The sequence below is a fragment of the Carettochelys insculpta genome, chromosome 11 (genome assembly GCF_033958435.1).
Source record: "Carettochelys insculpta isolate YL-2023 chromosome 11, ASM3395843v1, whole genome shotgun sequence".
Classification (NCBI taxonomy): Eukaryota; Metazoa; Chordata; order Testudines; family Carettochelyidae; genus Carettochelys; species Carettochelys insculpta.
Genome location: NC_134147.1, coordinates 31,255,486 through 31,279,348, shown reverse-complemented (window position 1 = coordinate 31,279,348; position 23,863 = coordinate 31,255,486). Strand labels below are relative to the sequence as shown.

Here is a 23,863-nt window from a genome sequence, read left to right as displayed (position 1 = left end):
TCACACCCTGCCCCGCTTATGGATCTGATATCAGGTGTAAGCTCAAGTAGATTCCAGAGATGGCAGGCGCAATCAAGGGTAATCAGGGAGAAGCTCCATTAGGTTTTAGACAAAGCTGGTAGGCTCTATACTGCAGGGTTCCATGAGGCTATGACACACAGATATGTTCACTTTTTACAGTGAAACCTACCCAAGAGGCCTGCCTTATTAAAGAGCCTCCTGCTCATCAGGCCAACACCCAACATCCTGGTCTGCATTAGTTATCATTTATATTGTGGGGAGGCATGGGCCCAAATCCAAGTCCAGGCTGCATGTGCTAAGTGTAGAATAAAAGGTAGCCCTGCTGCCCCCAAGACCTTCCAGTCAAATGAGGATACAGTTCTTAACCCCAGTTCCACTGTACTTTCCATCCAGGTCTGCCGTGAATATGGAACTGCGGCCTGTTAGCAAAAGAAGGCTAAGCAGAATTGAAAGACACACTGAGACAAAAATAAAACTGGAAATGAAAAAAAAATTATCATAGATAGGGGGTGGCCTGTCTTGTGGTTGAGGAACAGGACAGGGAGTCAGGAGACACTACTTCTGTTGCTGGCTCATTTATCATACTTCCTGTGACACCATAGGCAAGATACTTATCCCCCATGCCTCAGTTTCCCTACTTGCATAACGGGGAAGCCAAACACTTTGACAGGGGGATTGTGGGATTTAACACATCAATGTTTATGGAATAAAAGGGAAAACTAACATCTTCACAAGAAAGGAAACTTGGGATCAATATGGTTTCATTTCTGGAAACGGAGTTTCACTTCTCCAAAGGAATGAGAAGAAACTCCAGCAAAAAACAGAGTGAGTTTGAAAAGGGTTGGGTAAAATGATCTTGAGAAAATCTACTGTGCAAACTCATATGGAGAAATGGTCTGAAATAAGCAGGATGAAGTCTGATAAGGACATATGCAAAGGACTCTACTTTGGAAGGATTAATAACTTGCACACACGCAAAATGGGAAAGTACTGCCTATGAAAGCCCACTGCAAAAATGGATCTCTTGGTCACAGTGTATCACAAGCTCAACATGAATCAACAGTGTAACACTGTTGAAAACAAAACAAAACAAAACAAAACATCCCAGAATTATGCTTGGTTTATCAGCAGGAATGTTGAAAAGACACAAGAAGTAATTTTTCCCTTTTACTCCACGCTGATAAGGTTTCATATGGAGTATTGTGTTCACTTCTGCAGACCACATTTACAGAAAGGTGAGGACAAACTTGGGAAAGTCTAGAGAACAGCAACAAAATAGAAAACATGACCCAGGAAGAAAGACTGAAAAAAAATGAGTTTGTTTAGTCCAGAAAAGAGAAGACTGAGGGACTGATAATGGGTTTCAAGTATAGGTCGAACTTCACTAGCCTGGCACTCTCTCATCTGGCAACATCCAGCATGATTTTAGCTAGATGACCACCTATCATGGGTGTGGCCAAGTTTCCTGTGGTCCCATAAACTTTATTTACAGCCACCAGTCCTGGCTCTTAGTGTTTTGTGCTGTAATTAACCCCTAAACGTCTTCTAAGAGCCTAGTAAACAATGGAGGTATTGGTGATGCTGGTGAACAATATTCACCGCTCATAGTCCGGCAAACTCTCTCTTTTGGCCCTGGTTAGGTCCCGAGAGTGCCTGACTAGAGAGGTTCAACCCATACATAAAAGACTGTTACAAGAAAGAGGGGTGAACAATTGTTCTTAATCTCTGATGACAGGACAAGACCAAGGGGCTTAAATTGCAGCAAGGGAACTTTAGGTTGGGTTTTTCAAAAATCTTATTGTTGGAAGGGGTGAAAGAATTTCCGGGCCCCTGAGCAACAGGGGGAGGAGCACCAGAATGGACAGGGCTCGGGCAGTCAGCCCTCAGCACCACCTGGACTCCACTGCTTCCCTCCAGCCAGCCCTCAGAGACACCATCTCTTGCAGCGGCCTGAAACTCAATTTACCTTAGGACCAGTGCCAGTCCTCAAATCCTCCAAGTGGGCCAGTGGGCATCCCTCTCTGTCAGGGCTCTGGCAGGGGGTTCCCTCTTTGTGCACACCCCTTCCCATCTCCCAGCACTGCCTGCCATCCCATGTGCTTCCTCCATGCATAACCTGGCTTGGTCTGCTGCCCCCTGGGCAGCTTAAACGCCCCCCACCCAAGGGTCCCTGCTGCCATCACTGGTAGCACAGTGGGGTTAGAGTGGTTTGTAGCTGCTAGCACATCCCTGTAGTCCAGGATAGGTATGTGCAAAACCATCTCATACACTGGATGGTTCAGCATGGCTGTCCTGGGCTCCATGCTTTGGGGAGCCCCATAACAGCCACCCCACCTGTCCTATGGACAGGGTGGCTCCTGTACTTCAGTTAGCCTGCAGGGACTTGGGTGGACTGGAGCCTACAGCAGGGGGTCAGGCCTTCTGGCACTCATCGTAACAGCAGCAGCTGCAGCTGCAGGGAAGTGGAGTGATGCAGCAGCCTGCTCTGCTTTGCTGCCATCTCCCAAAACAGCTCATGCTAGGATTGGTGCTTTCCACTACCATGGTTAAGCAGAGTGACCACACTGGCCTTGGAGACACAGCACAGCAGAGCAGAGCAGAGCAAAGGCTGCTGCACTGCTCTACTTCCCAGTGGCTCCCACTGCAGTTGTGAGTGTGGAAGACTTGACACCTGCTGCTGCACTGCACCAGGCCCCCAGTAATCCGTGAGGCTGCATCCTTTGGGAGGAGGGAGCTTAAGAGAAAGGGTGCATGGTGGGGAGGGGCTGGACTTTAGAGAAAGGTAAAGACGTCATCCCCAAGGGCTGCAGGAACTCATGTGCCTGCAGCCATGTGCAGGTCAGATTGTGGAACTACTCAGCCCCCCAGCCATGAGCTGGAGACCCCTGCTCTTATCAGTACATATCTACTGAAGCCAGCGTTCTTCAGATGACATTTATTTTGGTTATAAAAGGTGTCAAAAATCAATTGTTTTCGATGGCTGGAATTTTACTAGAACCCTGGTTTGTAAAATACTCTTGAGTAACAAGACAACACCATTGTAGCTGACAAAGGAGGAACTCTTCAGCATATACACCCCTTTACAGACTTTACGTATCTATTGAGGGTGTTCACCAGAGAGGCACTCAAACACAATACACATTGTAGTGAGGTTTTCATGTGTTTTGTCTAAAAGAATTCTAATGAGGAACGTTAAAGCTGCATTTTATAGTAGGTTGTTATTATTCTAGTCAACCTGCCCCAAACTTGCATTATTACCAGGAGCAGAAAGTCCAGTTTCAGTGTTTAAATGATTCTTCAGTGACCTAAAATGGATTTGGAAGCTCTTTAAGGTCTTTTGGATTTTTTTGTATCGATCTATTAAAAAACTTTTTTTATAGGCACAATCTATTGGCTGGAGTGAAATTGGCACAGGGTTAAATTACGAAGCTTCCTCACTCTACCACAGGGTGGAGGTGTACAGTACAATTCTGCTGTAGGACATGGTTCTGCTGCCAGAGACACATCTCTGGTATACTGCGCTCATGTGGGCAGAACTTCCACTAATTTAATGGGAAATTTGCAGACTAGCTTAATCAAGGGTCATTAGGATCAGGAGAATTTCCCCCATACTTCCTTTCTGCAGACAAAGCTGCACTCGCAACCAATGATGAGTAAAAGTCCTAGCGTTTATGTATGAGACTCATATTTAGCAATCCAAATAGAAGGATTTGCCACATTATCTAGTTGCACCTCTACTGAAGGTACACTGCTAATAACCAGCTGTGACTTTAATAGCTATGTATTGTCCCTTTGTTTATCTACATTCTGGGCATCTTCAAGGCATTAACCCAGACATCATCAACCTTTGGAATGCAGCCCATGAGGGTAATTTGCTGGTGGGCCACAAGACATTTTGTTTACATTGAATGTCTGCAAGCACAGGCCCTCACAGCTCCCAGTGGCCACAGTTTGCACTTCATGACCAATCAAAGCTGCAGGAAATGGCAGCCAGCCTGTTCCTGTGGCTCATGCTGCTTCCTGCAGCTCCCATTGGCTGGAAATGGCAAACCCTGGCCACTGGAAACCACAGGGGGCCATGTCTGAGGACAGTCAAGGTAAACAAAATGTCTTGTGGCTCATCTAGCCACGTGCCTAGATTGAGGACCATGCGTTAAGCAGAAAGCTTGCTGCTGAAACCAAAACTAGCAAGCCGTGTGACATAAATCCAGTTTTTTTCTAAAATATGAATTTCCCCAGTTTTTCAGTTCCCATTATAAAGGAAAGAAAGAAAAAAAAAGAATTTCCCTGTTTCATTAACAGTGGCTTAGGAAATCCCGAGTTCTGATGCTTCTGCATTTGTTTGTTTTGATTTTGCACAGAATGCCAAACACAAACACCATAGAGAAGGTCTACTGAAGCTCCCCCCTCAGAAGCAGCAGGGCTTCTCCTGGAGTACTCTGTTTCTGGGGAACATCAGGTCACACATTCCTCAAATCCCTCTGCTCTCTTCCTACCCCTCTAAGCTGCAAGTCCTGCCAATTTATTACTAACACGTTTACTGAAAGAAGAATCAGCTGGGACGAAGGTTACAGGTTCACAGGCAGTTGAGACAGGTGGAAACATACTCTCCATCTGTGCTTAAATCTCACCCCTGAGGAGCCATGAGCTATAAATGAAGTGAAAGCTGAAGGCAAAGGCGTACAACTAAGGATGCCCTCTGGAAAAAAGGGGTAAGGAACAACACTATAGCCACAAATGCAAACCCTCCCAACAACAGTTCAGAGCTGCTTTCACATAAGAACAGTCTTGGGTTCTGTTCCTGGAGTTCCATCAGACTAAGATGGGCCAGTGAGATGATCTAGTGCTGGGGAAAGATGCCAGACAGATGGCCCTGAGGACAACTGAATTCTTCTTTTTACCTGCAGAGCTGCTGCAGATGGGCAGTGGCAAATGTGAGCTTCCCAGTGCTGCCCTTCCTCCTCCACAGCTCCTCTCCTCTGCCACCACACAACTGAGGCCTTGTCTATCATGGACTGTCTACTAAAGTCATTTAACTTCAGCTATGTGAATGATGTATCAGCAAGTTGGCAACTGATACTCTCCCATTCACTCCACTTACTTGTCTCATTCTGGTGGAGTACCAGAGTTGACAGGAGAGTACTTGGTGGTCAGTTTGTCACATCTCAACCCCTGCTGGATTGATGGCAGCCCACTGAGACAGCCTGTAGTGAAGTCATGCCCTGAGAGGGGAATTCAGGTCTGCATGCCCATTCAATTCTCTGCTCTTCTGCTGACACTGACAATCAGGGGGCCTGGTGAATAGTAACAGGGCTGGGAACCATTAAACTCATTTCATATGGACCATTCAAAAACAAAACATTTTAGTGGAGGTGAACACTAAGGGAATCCTGATGCTAACATGAGGGTTCCCTGATACACTAAGTTCAACACACTGAGTGCTCCTGCCCTGAAAGATCAGCGCATCCTGGTTGGTTGGACTCACCGTAACGGGCAGCTGTCTTTCTGATGTACTCAATGACTCGTTGACTGAGCAGTGAATGACTTTGTCTGAAACAATCTGTATCTCACAAGAAATGAGGCCAATTTTCACTTGGTACTCCTTGTTATCCAGGCCTAGGTTGTCAGGCTCTTTCTGATTACAAAAACAAAACCGGGATAGCAAAGGAATTAGTCAGTCCCCTGACCACCAGCCCTATTTGCAAGGGCATATTTTGTGGAAGCCTTAGGAAATTTCCCATAACTCCTGATACCAGTCCAGCCCTGGGAAAGCCCTCCATTTCCACTGACATCTTCATTTTTTTCCAACATCCCTTGGGAAATCCAAACTCCTCCCATTCCTCATATTCCTGTTTCCAGTCCCTCAGTGTGGCACATGGAAGGGACAAACACCCTGAGAAAGCCTGGCAAACACTGCCTTTGATGTGCACTACTGTGCATGGCAAATAAATATCAGAGAGACCACATAGGGAGGGAGAGAAATGGGAACGAGGAAGTTGTCCTAGAGAGCTTGCGTTTGGCTGTATTAGATTAGAGAGAGGCAGAAAGTGTTTCTGAAGTATGCCTCAATCAGTGAGGATACTGTACAACTAACAAGGGATTTTAGACTTGTACGCAGCTCAAACCACTCAGTCCTTGTTCTTTCTCAAAGACAAATGCAGAGCCCATTTCTGCCAGAACTAATCTGCACTCTCATGGCCATCAGATATGGAAAAGGCTCTTTGGTCACTTGGTCTGTTCTAAGTATATCCAGTGCTTTACCACCCTCCTTGCTGCTACATCCTCCTGGTACCTAGGTACTCTATCCACTGGAGAACCTCATGGTGAGAAAATGGTGACATCCTCGTGTAAAGTCTTACTGCCAAGAATCCAGGATGCCCTGTAGGTGTTGGCTTCTTACATGTATAACTAGAGTCAGGGGTTCCCCAGGATGGTGCTTGATCCATTTCTCTTTCTTGGCTGTGAAAAACTGGGGGTCTGTGTAGTACTCCAGGCTGAACTTGCTGGTGTGTTGGGCCTCCTCGGGGTACATGTAATCATCAGGAGCCATCCTGTCATCCATATAGAGGCGTCCATTGATGTAGAAATCCACTGGTGCTGGCTTGCTCCCCACAGTGAGGTTGGAGGCAGCTGGAGAAGGGCAGGTAATCATAGCGTCGTTGTGAACCTTACAGTTCTGAAAGCAGGAAAGAGCATGCACATCAAAAAAAGGATAAACCCAAGTCTCAGTCGTGTCAGCAAATGCCCCAAGAGGCTCAGAGTCCTCAAGCAGCTGCAGCTACCGAAGATAGCATGGCTCCATTTAGCCACTGATTGACAGGCAACTGCGTGCACCAACAGCCAGACACCATTAAGAACCAGGCACACTTATGGCCCTGTAGGCATTAATAATAATTACAATGCACGGACATAACTTAGGTCTGCCATTCTGCTGAGTTAAGGGACGTAACATTAACCCCAGCTACAGCCACATCAGCAGCGAGGGTTAGGGACCAGGTCAATGACTTTTATAGCTGTGGATTATTACTCAGAACATCTCCAGTCACCAGGGAGGCAATGCTGTTCTCTCTCTTTGTGCTACATAAATAGAAGTTGCTTACTGTTTGTTCCTTCCCAATGCTGTGAACCACCATCGACACATTCTGAACCATCAAAAATCCATTTCCTTTCAGAGTGATGATCCTGCCTCCACTGGGAAAGAAAGACAGAAGTCAGAAAGGGAGCACAGGCAACACTGGCAACATACATGCTGCTCGACTAACCAGGTCTAGGCAGAAAAAATGCACCTCTTTAGCTTCTGAACATTCCAGGTATAGCGCAGTGTTTCAGTAACGGATATGTGATGATTAAAGCAGAGCAAGGTTACCCAGGGACCGGCAAAGTAAGAGTTAAACACACAACTAGCTCAACACTTAGAAAAATTAAAACATACTCCTTTTTGTAGCTCAGCACAGAAGGAGGAAGTTCTGGGCATCACACTGACACACAAACCCTGCACCTTTCAAACACTTCTGAGTCGGGGGGAAAACGCTGTGGCAATTCATTTGTGCTTTGCACCCATTGCCTATGGAAAATGGCATAAAGTGCTGCCAATGTGCCAGCAATGAGAGAGAGTAAAGAGATGGCTGGGGCACATGCCTCACAGGAAGTGAAAGAGGGAAGTGTGGCTCGTGTCCTCTGCTGGACAGCAAATGCACTCAGGCTTTGTCCTGCATGTGACTTTTCATCTCCCCCATTTCAAATTCTACTTGCTTTAGTGATATGGTGATATCAAGTAACTAGTCTTGGAAGTGCTGGAGGTGGGGGAGAGGGGAATGATTTATCTCCTAAACTCCAACAGGTTCAATATATTCAGAGCCTCATGTTTAGTACCCTTGTACTTAGAGCCTTCTTAAGCCCTTTGAGCTGCTATAGATCATAGCATGTTTTTGTTACAATATGTTTATTATCCCTGCTAAGCTCTTGCCACATCTGTATAATTGTTCAGGATCTATGGCCTGTTAAAGCAACTTCACTCCTGAGCATGCTGATCATTTTAACAATGCCATAAGCCAAATTAGATCTAAGTATCTGCTGCATTATTGGTACTTCACAATCACACCTACAGCAACATATTAGTATGGAGAGAATTCACAAGTAACCCCTACAGGAACTGAATCAGTGTGGACAACATTCACAAATAATCCTACAGAACAAACCACTATGCAGAGCCCAACCCCCATGAGTAGCTCTGCATGAAGAGTGGTGTGTATGTCCCAGGAGAAAACAACTTCCATCAAATACCAGTTTCCACACGAACGAGCAATGCCCTGGTGGATTCCTTTTTGGAGATAAGCTTTCACTGTCTGTAGCTGTTGCTCTGTGTTTAGATGCAGCGACTGCTATTTACCAGTCATGTGACTGATAAAACTCCATGTGAGATGCTATGGATTGGATGTGTCACTGATATGCTTTTCTACACATTCTGTACCCTTGGTATTGCACTTGTGAGCTGAGTCATGGCTCTGGTAGGCAGGCAGCAGGTATCATGTGGCCTGTTGTAGGCTTAGTAGCATGCTCTTGCTTTCTAATAAATTATTTTTAGTCTTTAAAGTGCTACTGGACTGCTTTTTTGTTTTGACAGTATATAGACTAGCACGGCTATCTCTGTGTTGCTCTTGCCTTCTGTGTTGCTTTCATGGCTTTTGGGAGAGAAGGCTCAGGTGCTGGATTCTCAGACTTCTGTGGTCAGACTTAGGCTCCACACTTTCAAACTCTCCTGCTAAGCGAGCTGGGATTTCACAGAAATATCCAAAAGTAACTGGAGTCCAGAGGCTCCAGGGAGACACATGAAACGAAAATAGCATGCTTGAAAAGTGAAAAGTGGTAGCAATTGGGGCCATTTAAACACAAAATTACAAATCTCAGCTGACTACCTGAAGAATTCTAAGACCCAGAACATATGTCTGAGTATCACAATAGAACACCCACAGCTGGCCTACATCTGTGCTCAGGCTGCAGACTATAAAACTGTACTGTAGATATCTGGGCTTCAGCCTAGAGGCTGGGATTCTCTCCACCCTCTGCTGTCCAAGAGAGCAGGTTCCTGCCTGTGCCCAAACATTTACATTCCCATTTTATCACCCTGCAGCTTCAGCCACCTGATGTCCCAGCCACAGGTGTTTTGTTGCAGTATAGAAGCCCCAACTTGAATCTCCATAATTTACTTACAAGGTGTACAGGGAGACAGGCACATTACTAAGGAGGACAGCCAATGCTTTTCTTCTATTTTCTGCGTGAATTTCAGAGAAACTCTCTAGAACCAGGCCCACAGACAGCACGTGTCTGCATAACTCCTCAGTTTTGCTCTGCACTACTGTCCTGAGCTGTGATAACTCCTGGTATTCCAGCCCTGGGGACACCACACTGCTTTGTAAAAACACCTCAGTCCTGACTTGCAATATCTTCAGGCATTCTTCCCCTACGATCACCATTCAGCTCTGCAACCTGGTCATGACCAGGAGCACCCCCTCTTCAATCTCAGGGTCAAATAGTTGTGCTTATGCACCCTCACTCAGACCTGCAACATCTGTTGTTCCTATCTTACTAGGTCTTCACTTTAATGAGTATTACCTTGATGTCTGCATGCAGTAAAATACACAGTACATTTCAATAAGGACTAACCAGGGAAGGGGAAGGTCCCCAGTCATTCTGCCTTCACCACCAGTGCAGGGATCTCACCTGATCTGACTCCGTGTCGGGCAGATATCTGTTATAATTGGGTTTCTCTCATACTTAAATGTGATGTTATCGTTGATGCAAGACTTGTTCTCAAACTGAACACAGACTCGCACAGCAGTAGTGAGCTCCACAGCCGGCATGGTGCATGTGATGGTGGTGCCATTTCGACTAGAAAGAAAAAAGACACACCAAGCTGCAGTGCACAACAGCTGAATAGTGCATGACGTGAGGCAGCAGAGACCTATCCCCACAACCCCAGTGCTGGCAGTGAGATGAACAGCTTCAAGTCTGGCATTCAGCAGCAGCAAGCGCCACCAACCCATGTAACTGATACACACCTCCAAAAATGGCTCTGTCTTTGGAGAGTGCCTTTAACAGTGTACAAGCTTTACATGTCTAGATGTTTTCAATTGGAGGATCTCAAAGCACTAACCAATAGCAATGGATTTTGTCTTACAATTCCCATTCCCATGGGCAATGTACTATTGCTAGCATTTCACAAGTGAGGATACTGAAGCACAGAGGGATTAAGGTCCATGATCTAAAAACTGGCTGCTGATTTGGGGTTAATCTGTTTTTGACAGCCTGACATGAGACATCTTAGTGCTGCCAAGTGGCCACACCAAAACAGAGGCACCCAATATTGTCATTTTTACAGCACTACATAGTGTGCTTTGCAGTACATTAAATAGCGTAAGGTCCTTGCCCTGAGAAGCTTACAACTGAAATAACACAAGATGTAACACAAAGACAAGAAAATGGGGGGTGGGAATGGCAAAGGATAGACAGTAAACCCTGTAAAAAGATTGTATGATTACTCAGTCCAGGTGCATGCACTGCATGGCTGAATTTATCTTATATGGGTTTAAATAGATATAAAAGTTGTTTTAAATAAGTACCTATAAAATTATCAGCCATTTTAAATTTGTTTAGCCCAAGCAATTTGATCAAGATCACGTAGCAAGTATCTGACAGAGCTGGGACCTGAAGCTGGACCATCTAATGCCTAGGGCTGTTGTGTATAACCACAAAATGAAACAGGACTCGGAAACCATGTCTACACGTGCACGCTACTTCGAAGTAGCAGCACTAACTTTGAAATAGCGCCCATCACGGCTACATGTGTTGGGCGCTATTTCGATGTTAACATCGACGTTAGGCGGCGAGACGTCGAAGCTGCTAACCCCATGAGGGGACGGGAATAGCGCCCTACTTCGAAGTTGGACGTCGAAGTAGGGCACGTGTAGACGATCCGCGTCCCGCAACATTGAAATAGTGGGGTCCGCCATGGCGGCCATCAGCTGAGGGGTTGAGAGACGCTCTCTCTCCAGCCTCTGCGGGGCTCTATGGTCACCGTGGGCAGCAGCCCTTAGCCCAGGGCTTCTGGCTGCTGCTGCTGCAGCTGGGGATCCATGCTGCATGCACAGGGTCTGCAACCAGTTGTCAGCTGTGTGGATCTTGTGTCGTTTAGTGCAACTGTGTCTGGGAGGGGCCCTTTAAGGGAGCGGCGTGCTGTTGAGTCCGCCCTGTGACCCTGTCTGCAGCTGTTCCTGGCACCCTTATTTCGATGTGTGCTACTTTGGCGTGTAGACGTTCCCTTGCAGCGCCTATTTCGATGTGGTGCTGCCCAACGTCGAAGTTGAACGTCGACATTGCCAGCCCTGGAGGACGTGTAGACGTTATTCATCGAAATAGACTATTTCGATGTAGTGTGCACGTGTAGATGTAACCAGAGTAATCAACTGTATGTATCACCAAGGCCACTGCTGGAATGCACCCACTGCATCAGTCAGAACTATGAATGTCAGCTTCCTGCCTTTGTCTCACAGAACAGACATGCTATATCCTCAAGTCACATGGCCACATGACAACTCAGTGTTATCTGCTACCAAAGCACGAGGCTACTCATGACAACTGGCATAGAGGAGTGGGCAGATCAGTGAATAAATCCGGAGTCTAATTTCAGGAAAGTCTCATTTTTCTTTGACTGTAACTCATCACGCTAGCTGTCAGCAGTGCTTAACGTACTCATTGGAGTATTCCCTGTTCCCAGACAATGGGAGCTGAGGGGACAGTGCCTAAAGGCTGGGGCAGCAAATGGAGCCCCTCTGCCTCCCCACTAGGGACCACAGGGATGTGCTGGCAGCTTCCATAAGCGACATGGGGGAATGGCTGGCAGTGAGCCTGCCGTACGCCCCCTACCTCCCGTCTATCTCCACATGAATCACCAGACTTGGAATTCTGTGGGCTGGATTAAAAGACAGGATGGATGCAGCCCATAGGCCACAGTTTGCTTGCCTCAAATCTACAGCAAGTCCTGAATGCCAGCCCAATAACACAGTATTACAGATCATTTCCAGACAGCACTTACACAAGGTCTGTGCACTGTTTAGTGCTATTGACGAGGACATGGACATCAGATCCTGCACTGAGATTACTCCCTCTGATGGTTACTTTGGTGCCTCCAGCTTTAGGACCAGCACCTGGAGACAAAGACTGTACTTCAGGGAGCTAGAAAAAGAAGAAAAAAAGTGAGAGTTTTCAAAAATCCCCAAGCCCCAATACCCCCATAATGTGAACACATGTTCCATGTTAGTTTCAGATGTTGCCAGTGCTATAACACCACCAAGGACACACAGAGATTCAGTTGGTTCATTTTGCAAACATAGGGAGAGACCAAATCACACAAGCTATTTAAATCTTTCTGAAGTGAAGACTGGAGGCAGCTCCTGGCCTCCAGTCTACAGATGTACCCAAATCACAGTCTAAAAACCACAGACAGGCACGAACCAGAACCTGGAATTCACATCCCCTTGAACCTGGGGACTGTGTTGATCCAGATCTGAATTTAATAGCTTGTGTCCAATCAATAAAGAAAACATGTCCCTTATTCCACTCCCACATGAGTGATAAAGCCATGTTGCATGATGGTTTTGTGATCTGGGCACGCATCCATTTAGTTTTAGATAATCAAATATCAAATTCGTTTCCCACAGGCAAGATTCAAACCCAGATCTCTAGAGGTAACAGATCCTAGCAGGTAACCCACAGAGTTGGTTTGCCCCTCAGAGTTTCCCTCTTCCTTCCTCTATACTCACTAGAAAGTACTGAAATTAACAAGTACATTATTTGTACTTTACTGAGATTCAAGATTCAAGGTTTTGGTTTCCAGTAGGATTCTGAGAATCAAATGGCTGCTATGTGGCTCCTACTGACAATGAGAATGGGAAATTCACTGGTAGCTTCCTTGCCCTGGCACGAACAGTAACAGGGCATAAAAAATAAGTTTTAAACCCTTTCACAGAGCATTCTGTGTTTCCCTGTAAAAGAGCTATAACATCCTTGAGGAACCAGATGTGCACAGTTGCAAAGTACATACAATACTATGGGGACCACAGCCCTACTACAGTTATTGCCAGTTGCTGAGAAAAATACATGCAAAATGATAGCTGCAAATAGTGTTAAAACACTTACTGTTCCATGGCACCAATGTATTTTCCTGTCATTTCCAGCCATACTGTCCCGTTACATTACAACTTCTTTTTGTCCTTGTCATACACTGGGATGGATTGTATTCCTCTACAGACACTTCCCTCTGGGGTTTCTCATTGCCTCCCATTTCTACAGTATTTACTTTGTTAATTTCAATGGATCAAAGCCTGTACATAGCTGTTCCATGCAGGGGGACCCTCCCTTATGTATTAATATATGCAATACGAAGTATAACATAAGGGTTACTTGTGCCCACCAAACAGAGGTGGAAAAAGTACCCAAAAAGGTACTTCCATAAAAGTGCAGTGCAGCTGTTTTCACTCTTGGGTACTTGAGCACAAAAAGGGGTGTGTGTATGTGGGGGGGTACAAAAAGGTGTGTGTGTGTGTGTTTCCAGAGGGACAATGGTGATTTCTATGTAAATATACACCCCCTTCCTCCAAAGCACCTGCACTTTTACTCAAGTAACTTTTTGGGTACTTTTTCCACCTCTGCCATTAACCCACTCAAGGTCTCGGCCCAATGCCACCCAGTTAGCTGGGGTCTGCACTTGTACTTTAATCACAAGCTGGTAGCATTGTTATGTTCCACAGTAACTGAAAAGTGCAGCTCTACTCAGAGCTGGAATTTCCTGGCCGAAGCAAAGGGCTAAATTTATCTCTGGTGCAACTTCAATGGAGTTACAATACAGATGAATTTCCCTCCTTTTACTGTTCCTGACTAAACCTTTGAAACAAACACTCAGAACAGAAGAATCCTATTTCAGCTTCTTACACAGGATTTTCTGGGAGTCTTAGGCATTTTCAGATAGCTTACAGGTTGATCCTCTTTAGTCTGGCACTCCCTTATCCAGCAACATCTGTAATCTGGCATGATTTTCTCTCGTTCGAGACTGGTCAAGTCCCAACGGTGCTGGATTAGAGAGGTTCAACCCAAACTTGAACCAGTATTAACAATTCTGGCACTCAGCTCTCACTTAGGCCAGCTTTAGGTGGCGAGATCTCTTTTACATTCCATATTCACCCTAGCATATGTAGGAGCAGAACTGACAGAGGAATTGCATTACTCAGCTCCTCATTCACATGGCTCTACACTGCTGTTTCAGCTACAATAACCAAAACTTTGAAGGACATCATTCAACCCAACCTCAGTCAAACCTCTGGTCAGAAGCGAGGAATGCAGTGGTCCCAAGAACACAGGGTTCCAGCTCAAGGTGCTGGCAGCTGATTTACTTTCTTTCTTTGGTGGTGCTTTTATAGATGTTTCCCAAGATGTCTTTTCCCTCTTACACCAAAAGCAACTTAAAACAAAAGATCACATTTGCCTCCATTCCTCATCCTCTTTCACAAGTAATGTGCTGTGTGATCTAATTTTCTGGATTACAACAGACACATCCTGGAGACTCCTGATTCTCTAGAAATCCCAAACTTTACAGAAAAAGCTACTGGATCCTACTAGTATTTGCAGTCTTCACTTACTTCATCACATGAACCCACCTCTAACCCAGCTAGCTCTGCTCTTGTGGGATATTTTGGATGTGAAAAAATCTTACACACACTGGAATCTGAACCTACTGACACTTGGCTCCTAGTGCACTTCCACTGAGCTGGAGGTGAACCAAAATCAACTTGTTTGAAGTAATGACAGATTACACCTTATTTCAGGCCTGTAAAGGCTGGAACAATCACATACTCTAGCCCGGCGGTTCCCAACCTTTTCGACATGGCAGCCCATTTTGACGATTCAGTAAGACTTTGTGACCCAAGGCAATTCAAAACTGGGGTGTGCGTGGGGGAAGGTTCTCCCCAGGAAAAAATGTTTTATAAATCTTGATTCACCCCAACCCCTCCGCCCCCAGGCTTCCCCCCTTGCAGTCCCAAACAACCCTTCTGCCCCCAGACTAAAACTCTTTCAGCCCCAAACCGCATCCCCCCACCTCATGCAAGCGCCACTGCTGCCCCCTACTGCTTCTTCTCTGGCCCCCCATCTTCTCCACGCGGCTCCCCCCAGCCCTCCTACTCTCTTAACCCAACAGCAGTGTGGGCAGCTCCCTGCCCTGACGCACTGAAATGTGACTCAGCTGAACTGATTTAAAGGCTGGATCCCTCCTGCCAGCCTTTAAACCATTTAAATTGAGTTCCATTTCAGTGCAGCAGTGCAGGGACTGGGAGCCGGAGGAGTGAGCAGTGTCGGCAGCAGCAGGATGTGTAAATGGTTCATTAGAGAGCCTCGTGCAGCTCAGAGCCATCCAGCTGGCATCCTTAGAAAATCTAATGGAGACCCATGTTGGGGTCCCGACTCATAGGTTGGGAATTCTTGCTCTAGCCTAATCAAATCCAAAGCAGAAACCCAAAGAACTATAGTAAAGGAACACGCCCTTGGCACATGAATCATTCCAGTGGGTTTGTCCCAAATTGCCTGGGGCTACTGAATAACAGGTTTGACCTAAGACTTGGTAATAGAAGTTAAGAGAAGCACTGGTCTCTTTCAGACCACTTCATGAAGGAAGACCGCCTCCCTGGGATGTACAGTGGATGTGCAATGTTGGCCAGAGAAACTCTTCAGAAACACCTTCTATGTGTCACACAGGCTATCTGACAATTTGCATACAACCAACCTTTAAAAATATAGGCCGAAATACTTGCCTGGGAGATCACACAGCAAATTACTGAGCTCACATTATAACCCACCCAGGCCCCTCCCTTGTCCCTGCTCTACCCCCTTCCTCAAGCCTCACCACTGCTCTGCCTCCACCTCCTCACTCCATCCCTTCAGTAATGCCACCTGAGGGATTATGAGCTTCTGGCACAGCAGCGTGCTTCCCTCCTCTTTGCCCCCAATCACCGTGCAGGCAGCAGAAGCCAGAATGGCCTGTCAGCCTGGTCTGCCCCACTGTGTGGCCCTCCCAGCCTGCTGTGCCTCACTTCTCTGCGTCAGTGGGATGTGAAGAGCCCTGCGGCAGGCGCTCCATTTCCCGCTGCCCCAGAGAAGCTGAGCACAGTAGGCTGGGAAAGTGGCATGGCAGAGTAGAGCAGGCTGATGGGCTACTCTGGCTCCTGCCACCCGTGTGATGAGTAGACAGGGGGCCATGTATTAGGCCCTGTAACCCCTCAGTCCCTCAGGTCCTTCCCATCCAAAGGATAGGTGGGGAAGCTAGCACATGGCCCCCAAAAGCACAAGGCCTGGGGTGACTGCCCTGATTCATTCTATGGATGGGATGGCTTTGCCTATGCATAAGTGCAATCCAATCTGACCTATGTTTGTAGATCTGAAATTTACAGCTGGAAGCACAGCAGGGGCTATGGGGACAACAACAAAACAGAAACAAGGAAGAAGCTGAGGAAGAGAACTGGAAAATCCTATGCTCCCCAAGATTATCTAACTTGCACTGTGCACATGCTCTAGGGATTGCTGTTGAGGGCGAGGAGGAAAGACTAGGGACTGAAAATGAAGGAATGTTGGCAAACATCTCTGGACACGTGCCCCTCTCCTGGTGGGAAATGGCCATGGTAGGGCTAACATGCAGGATGGAAAATAAACAATTTTTTTTGCTTGGCATTTTGTGTTGCTCAGCAAGCTACATTTAGCCAGACTGAATCTCAAAGTGAAAACTGAAAGCATTGCCAGAGGCTCCTGACTCCTTGAGCCAGTTCTTCCTTCAAGTAAGACAACAGAGCAATGGTGCTTCACCAGAGATGAATTTGGGCTCAATGAGATTGTGGCAACTTACCACATAGGAGTATTGTTCCCTTGATTTCCCTTCCCTGCTTACTTTAACGGTCACTACATCAGAAAAGGCTGATGGAACTTCTCCAGTCTGGCACACAATCCTGAGGAAGAGAGATGGAAAATGAGAAAAGGCATGTGGTCAGAACAGAGCTAAGTAAGACTGAACTTTCTCTTAAAGCCTTCCTCCACTACACGGTAGGCAGCTTCATTGGGTCTATACTGACAGCAGATGTACTGCAGAATGGCCACCCTTATTTTTACTACCGTATGGTCTACAGAGTCTACAAGGATGGTACAGAACACTGGTAAAAAATGTCTGCATGCTGTTTACACTTCAGCTTCCATGATCTTGCCCTCACAATAGTTCTGCAGAGAGATATTTCAGAAAAAGCTCAGTGCAGACACAGCCAAAGGCTCCACAGACAATACTGGTCTCACAGATTAAGAGTATGTCTATACAGCCACTTTATTCTGAAATAAACTATTCCAAAATAGCTTATTTTTAAATAACACTGCTACACACGAAAATGCATTTCAAAATATCACTGGGTTATTTTGAAATACAGCAGTAACACAGATAGAGCCTATTTTGAAACAGAGCCATTGGGATGCACTATGGCTTATTACAAAACAGCCTCTATTCCCTGTCTTCTCACCTATTTCAAAATAGGTGCCATTCCTTGTAGAATGAGGTTTATCAATTTTGAAATAAGTCTACCGCTATTTTGAATTTATTATGAAATAGCAGTTGTATTGGGTAGACACTAGGATAATCACTTCGAAATAACAGCTGTGCAAAATAACCCTAACTCTTAAGAATATGTGGTCTTGTATAGGGATCTCTGGAAGACACTTATTTACTCGTATCTGCTCTCCTTTTCAGATGTGTGACAGTGCATGGGCTGAGCATCTTACTAGTCATGTCCAGCAATTCCTGCATGAGGGGCAAAATCTAGTTCTTTGTCAATAAGGCACAGAGTTGCTGGTGTTAAGAGAGACTGCTTCAAAGCAGAGTCTGGTCTATCTGACCTGGTACTCTTGGTCGGTATCCTAATATAACCATCTCTGTCAGAAGCTGGCTGTGGGAAGGACTGTCGGGGGCTTTGGTGCACTATTTCACTCCCAAGGAGGCTAGAGACAATCACTTCAATTTCCATCTCAAGCCTGTCTGACGTGATAATGCAGAGGGCTTTGAAAGTAATGAAGTGAGACAGTGCTCATGTGATGCATAATGACAGCAAACAGTTTAACAGCTCGGGGGCAAAACTCTCCATTCTGTCTCTGAACCTGTTCTCCACAGGCAGCAGCTGTGCAAAATTCACCCACCTTCTCCCATCAACAGCCCTCAACTCTTCTCTGGGAGTCTCCTTGGCCCAATCAGTCTTTGGGGGAGACTGCTAAGGAATGTCCAGTTAGAGCCTGTTGTGGGGGTGGGGTTGTGTATGTCACATAGACACTGGGAAGCAAAACTGACCCCACCAAACCTGTCAGCTCATTGATGGTAGCTCTCAGACCCCACTACAGGTACATGCTTAACCGAATGGGTCACTGTCAATGTCCCCCAGCCATCACAGGGGCAGGAAGGAATTGGCCAACCAAAACAAACAGGGAAAAAATAAATAATCCTTAAACACATTCTCCTGCTTTTCAGTAGCTCCACCCAAGTTACTTACACCTCAGAGACCATGTATCTGTCCCAGAGTGGCACACATCTCACACTCCCTATCTTGACAGTGTTAACGACATCACTGAACCTACGGCCCAGGTTCCTTCCTCTTATTGTGAGCAGAGTTCCTCCTTCCAGGGGCCCACTCATGGGCTCAATCTGTCAAGGAGCCAAAGGAGAAGGGGAATGGATTAAAACAGGACTGCAGAAAAACCTTCAGATGTGATTCCCTAGTAACTGCTGTTCCCGTGCGTGTGTGTGCGTGCACGTACACTCCATTCAATCTGTCCTGCCTCTCATGCTCCAGCTTCAGATGCATGGGCCATCTCCTCAGTGTGCTCTTCCTGCAAGAGCTTTGTGAACCGGAAGGCATTTCTCGGGTGACTCTGGTGCCCTCGGTGGGGACAGAGATCACTGTATCTGCCACTGAAAATGCAGCCACCTCTGGAGGGCAACACAACAACTCTGCATAACAATTTAGGAGACAGAGTGGAGCAGCAGGATCTTCTGAGACTGTTAGCTCTTTGCAGGAAGCACAATCTCCTCATTATGTGTGTGGATGGTGCCTACCATTATGGGGTTATAACCTCTGACGGGGGTCTCCAGGTTCAACAAATAAACAAATACATAAAGAACTGGACATTGGCTGGGCACAAGTACCTCTCCCTAATATTGTGTTGGGCCGTTGCTTCCTTGAATGAGACAGAGCAGGCTACCTCCCACTGAATCACTTTGTTTCTTTCTCTCATCTGCTTAGTTGGAATGGAACCACTGTGAACAGTATTAGGGCTGCAGGTTATCATGGCATTTTACTGCATATCCATGGAAGATTTGCTTTGTCACTGTCAGTTTGGTAGTGCTTTGATTTTGCTATTCATCTGTTCCTATTAAATACATGGCCCTTAGGAAAGGCCCTTTACATTTAACAAACTTATCAACAAATAAAGCCAGCAAAAAGCTGTCTGGTAGCATCAGCTTTCCTCTGGAGTGCATTTGCAGCTTGCCTCTCACTGTAGCTGCTGCCAACACAACATGGTGTAAGCCAGGAGGTGGAAGGTCAAGAACGGAGGCTCCTTCTTCCACCAAGCTGGTTAAAGCTGATAATGTTCCACTCCTAAGCTCAGCGCCCCTTCTCTATACAGTTCTCCTTCTCCTGAGAATGCTTCTGTAAACACTACAGCAAAGCTGGCATGTTTCTGTGACAGAGGATTTAGATTCAATGTCCAATGTCTGCTAAGAAAACAGCACCGTGCTCCTGTGACATCCTGAAACCTGAATTCTTGTAGTTTGTTTCCATTTTTTTTTTGCAAGGGGCTAATAATATTTTATATGTGGGCAGGGAAGGCTCATCAGAGAACATCTCATTCCCCATGTCGAGCCTGTGGTAGTGACAAGCTGGAATGGTCTACAGGAAGTACGTAAACACAGTGGTACAACACCAACTTATGAACAGACAGCTGTAAACTCATCTCCTGTTTTAGGGGATTTATTAGCTGCTTTCCATAGGATCTTTTTTCTTCACATTTTTGCTCGTACTATGAAGTTGATCTTAGTATTTCCTAACTACACACTATTCTGTGGGACTCTGCAGCCGGAGTGGATGTTGGTGGCTCGTGCCCTGTTTCTAATCAAAACCCAGGATTCAAAAACATGTCAGAACAATGGGAAAGTTAGGATCCAAATCTAGACTTTGGACTCTCTCTAAAACACACTGACATATGGTTCATTCAGCCACCATGAAACTTCAGGACACACGAAGATAGAATTCTGGGTGCAGGTTATTATTTTATCTGTACCCAGTTTAATGACTATTCCCAGCTTATGAGTCTTCTGGTTAATTCTGCAAAAAATCATTCTGAACATGAGTCCATTTGATTTTCCCATCTTCCCCAAAACAACACATGGCCTTGGACAGACTGATGAGTTCTGTTTTTCCCCTTAGAGCAATGCAGACCTATCAATTCTAGCTATCATCTGCAGCTAGTCTGGAGTTTTCAGGTGACTGGGAAGCATAACAAATTGGTGAATAGATTGGTGCCAGTCTTGAACTTGTCTTGTGTCAAACATAACGCAGGATTTCTCAGTTGTGCCCACTGAACGGCTGGTGGTAGATGACCTTCCCCTTGGTTTTGAAAGTCAGGACTGTGTTATTTGTTACATTATATGGAGTGATGTTGACAAGCAGAACACTTTGCGCCTGCTGCATTCAAGTCTTACCTTCCTAATGTCTGGAGCAGGACACACAACTGGAATTTGTGGGGATTCAGTGTTCAGTCTGCAAATGGAGTTGCTCTCACTCCAGATGCATCGGTGCCCCAGGTCCTCTCTCCCAAGGCACTGAGAACAGTCTGCACTTCCCGTTGCACAGTTATAGATCTCCACTAAACCACAGGAGACAACAGAGAGTGTGAGTTCCCAAGCCTAGGCCTTGCATGACTGTGCTTAGCTGCGTACAATTGAACATCAAATCAACTGTATGTATTAACCCACACAGCATGTGAAATCCAACAGAAGAGCAGGACGGTTTGCACATAGCACAACCTGAAGGTGCCTTGGCTGAGAGCCTCAGGATTTCCCACAGTTACTGGGCACTCATTCCCACTACCACATGATTCAGCATTAAATAAAACCCAAAACCCGTTTGTCAGTTTATGTTACATTGTTCTAATTCTTGGTATTCACATGGGAAGCAGCTCAGTACAGCTGACTCCTACCAAAGCAATCATATTGCTTCCATGTTTTGACAAAAATGTAATTGTTACAATGTTTTGTACAATATTTACATTCCCTTTAGCAGTTCTGAGCTCTCTTGACTTGCTGCTCCCATTAGGTTTGTTTGTCTCTGCTTCCTAAAGATTCTTCTACAGTGCTTCCACCTCTTTATTAGCTGATGCCCAGGTTATGTAACCTTCTCAGCCCTCAAGCCCTTAGTCACCGATTGTAGGTATCCTATGAATCAACATTCAGACATGTTCAGGAAACATTATTTTCACCACCCCACCCCCTCAGATGCACACTCTTGCAGGAAAGTGTAAAACAATGAGATAATCACACTACGGCATGCCTCTGGTCACCAGAGAGAATCTCAAAGAAACAATTAATGGATCCTCCCAGTGTTCATATGCAGATCCCCTACCTATTTACAGGGAGGAAACTGGGGCATCAAAAGGCTACATTTTCAAAAGCTGCCACTGATTTTTAGTTCCTTTGCTTAGGGGCACCATACTTGAAACACGTGGGGCCTGGTTCCAGGGGTATGAACAGCTGTTACTGACTTTAGCTGGACATGCATATGTTCAGCATTTTGCCAAAACAGACCTTGGCTGTCTCAAACTGAACACCCTGGAATGGAGACCCCCAAAATATATTAACTTTTCTGATAACACAGACCTCTGTGACCTGTCTGAAGTCACAGGGCAAGTCACATGTGAGACAGCAAGAGCACCTAAGAATCTCATCTCCCTGCTCTAGCCACTTAAACAAACCATTGCCAACTTTTTGTCTGGAGTTCTGTGCCCTTTCCAATCTTCCAATCACATGCATAAATGCAATAATTCACCTATGCTTAGGCTACTGAGTCTTCAAAATTATGCATGGAAATCCCATATTTTCCATGCAAAAAAATGCTGGTTTAGCTCCCTGACTCAGTGTATCACACTGATAGGCTTGTACTTTCTTTGATATTTTTGGAACAGAAACATGATTTAGAATAAGACTGATAAAGAAAGGTAGAAAAAAACCCAATGAGCTTGGGGAAAATCAAAAGTAAGTTGACCGAGGCCAAGAGAGGAGTTATACAGGAGATGTTCAATCAAACCCCAAACCAAATGTATATATTGACCCATATAGCATATGGCAGCTAGCAGATGAGCAGGATGGTTTGCATATAGCAGAAGCTGAAGTGGGCTTGGCTGTAAATCTAAGGATTTCCAAGGAGTACAGGGCACTCATTCCCACTGGTTATACTGGTGTACAACTGTCCACATACATTTTGGTCCTGGTCTGCAATTGTTTTTGTGAACCTCTCTGTCATTTCAAATGTAGCAGTCTGACTGGTAGAGTGGAACTAGAGCAGATGGTAGAAAGGCTGATCAAATCGCAAATGTGAATCCAAACTTGGGCCACATAACTAACCACTCCTCCATGAAACTATGGATGTGGCTTCAATGCTCTTTGACAGAGTCTGTGATTTAGGAGGCCATAGGTGTTTCCCCTTTCTGTCTTTCCTGATCCCAAGAACACTCATCTGGAGGCTCAAGTATCCTCTGTTTTGAAGAGAAGTGACCCCATCTCAGTGCTCCTTTCCCTCTGCTATTCATCACCTAGATTAGCTCAAGAAATCAAAGTGCCTTCAGCCTGATTCTCTCCAACAGCTACTTCTCAGCTCCTCAGAATCTCTTACTCATGCTCCCCTCATACAGAGTTTTCAATTTTTAGCTCCACTGCTTGATTCCCCTGCAAGATACCTCCTTTCACCCAGCCACATCCTACCATGAAACCCATCTATATGGACTTATAACTGCTGTGCTTCAGTGTTTCTCATTTTACCTCTTCCTAAGAGCCTGATCCTCCTCTCACACCAATATAAACTAGAAGCAACTCTATGAAGTCATTGGAGTCATAATTATGTAAAGCTGGTGTAAGTGAAAGGTGAATTCACCACATAGATGCCACTTCCAACATCAGCACAGTTTTAGCCAGAAAGTCCAAAGCATGGCAAAGGTAGAGAGGCAGGACAGAGGAGGCAGTCAGTGTATGAACATTAAATATAGGCTGGCCAGTCTACAGAGCTTATTCTGTCCTAATATAGGCGCTTGTCTACACATAAGGCAATGAATGTTACTGGGAGTATGATTTCTAAAATACACAAACAGGCTGTGAATTAATTAGTTCATTAGTCCCCAGATACATACTATGAGCTCCTTAGCGTGTTATAACCTAGTCCAGGTTCAGCATTAGACTCAAGCATGCTAGGGAACCTTTAGTGCACACCAGCAGGGTCTAAATGGACCAATTAATGTGGAACATGTTGGTGCACATTACAACACCGAGGAGAAAAGCCACTAGAGCAGGGCACCATCACTCCCCTACTGCTTTGGGTGCCTCTAATTTAACTTCTTTGCTCCTTGTCTAGTTTGTAGATGCAGCAAAAAGCTTTTCAAACAACCCCTGTATTTTTCCAAGAGCTACAACATGGATCAAGGCGAATTACGTTTGCATTTTCTATTCCTTCTC

General features: G+C 45.6%; 1 protein-coding gene across 1 annotated transcript in view; it reads right to left on the bottom strand.

Annotated features, from left to right (window-relative positions):
- Positions 1–23,863, bottom strand: part of PLXND1 (plexin D1) — a 142,759-nt gene that overhangs the window by 53,056 nt on the left and 65,840 nt on the right. Inside the window, exons 12-19 of the mRNA XM_075006100.1 lie at positions 20,846–21,009; positions 18,636–18,787; positions 16,964–17,063; positions 12,113–12,252; positions 9,742–9,909; positions 7,122–7,212; positions 6,422–6,697; positions 5,507–5,656 (exon numbers count right to left, since the gene is read on the bottom strand). Of these exons, the coding sequence (XP_074862201.1) occupies positions 5,507–5,656; positions 6,422–6,697; positions 7,122–7,212; positions 9,742–9,909; positions 12,113–12,252; positions 16,964–17,063; positions 18,636–18,787; positions 20,846–21,009 (1,241 nt within the window). The remainder of the gene's footprint in view (positions 1–5,506; positions 5,657–6,421; positions 6,698–7,121; positions 7,213–9,741; positions 9,910–12,112; positions 12,253–16,963; positions 17,064–18,635; positions 18,788–20,845; positions 21,010–23,863) is intronic.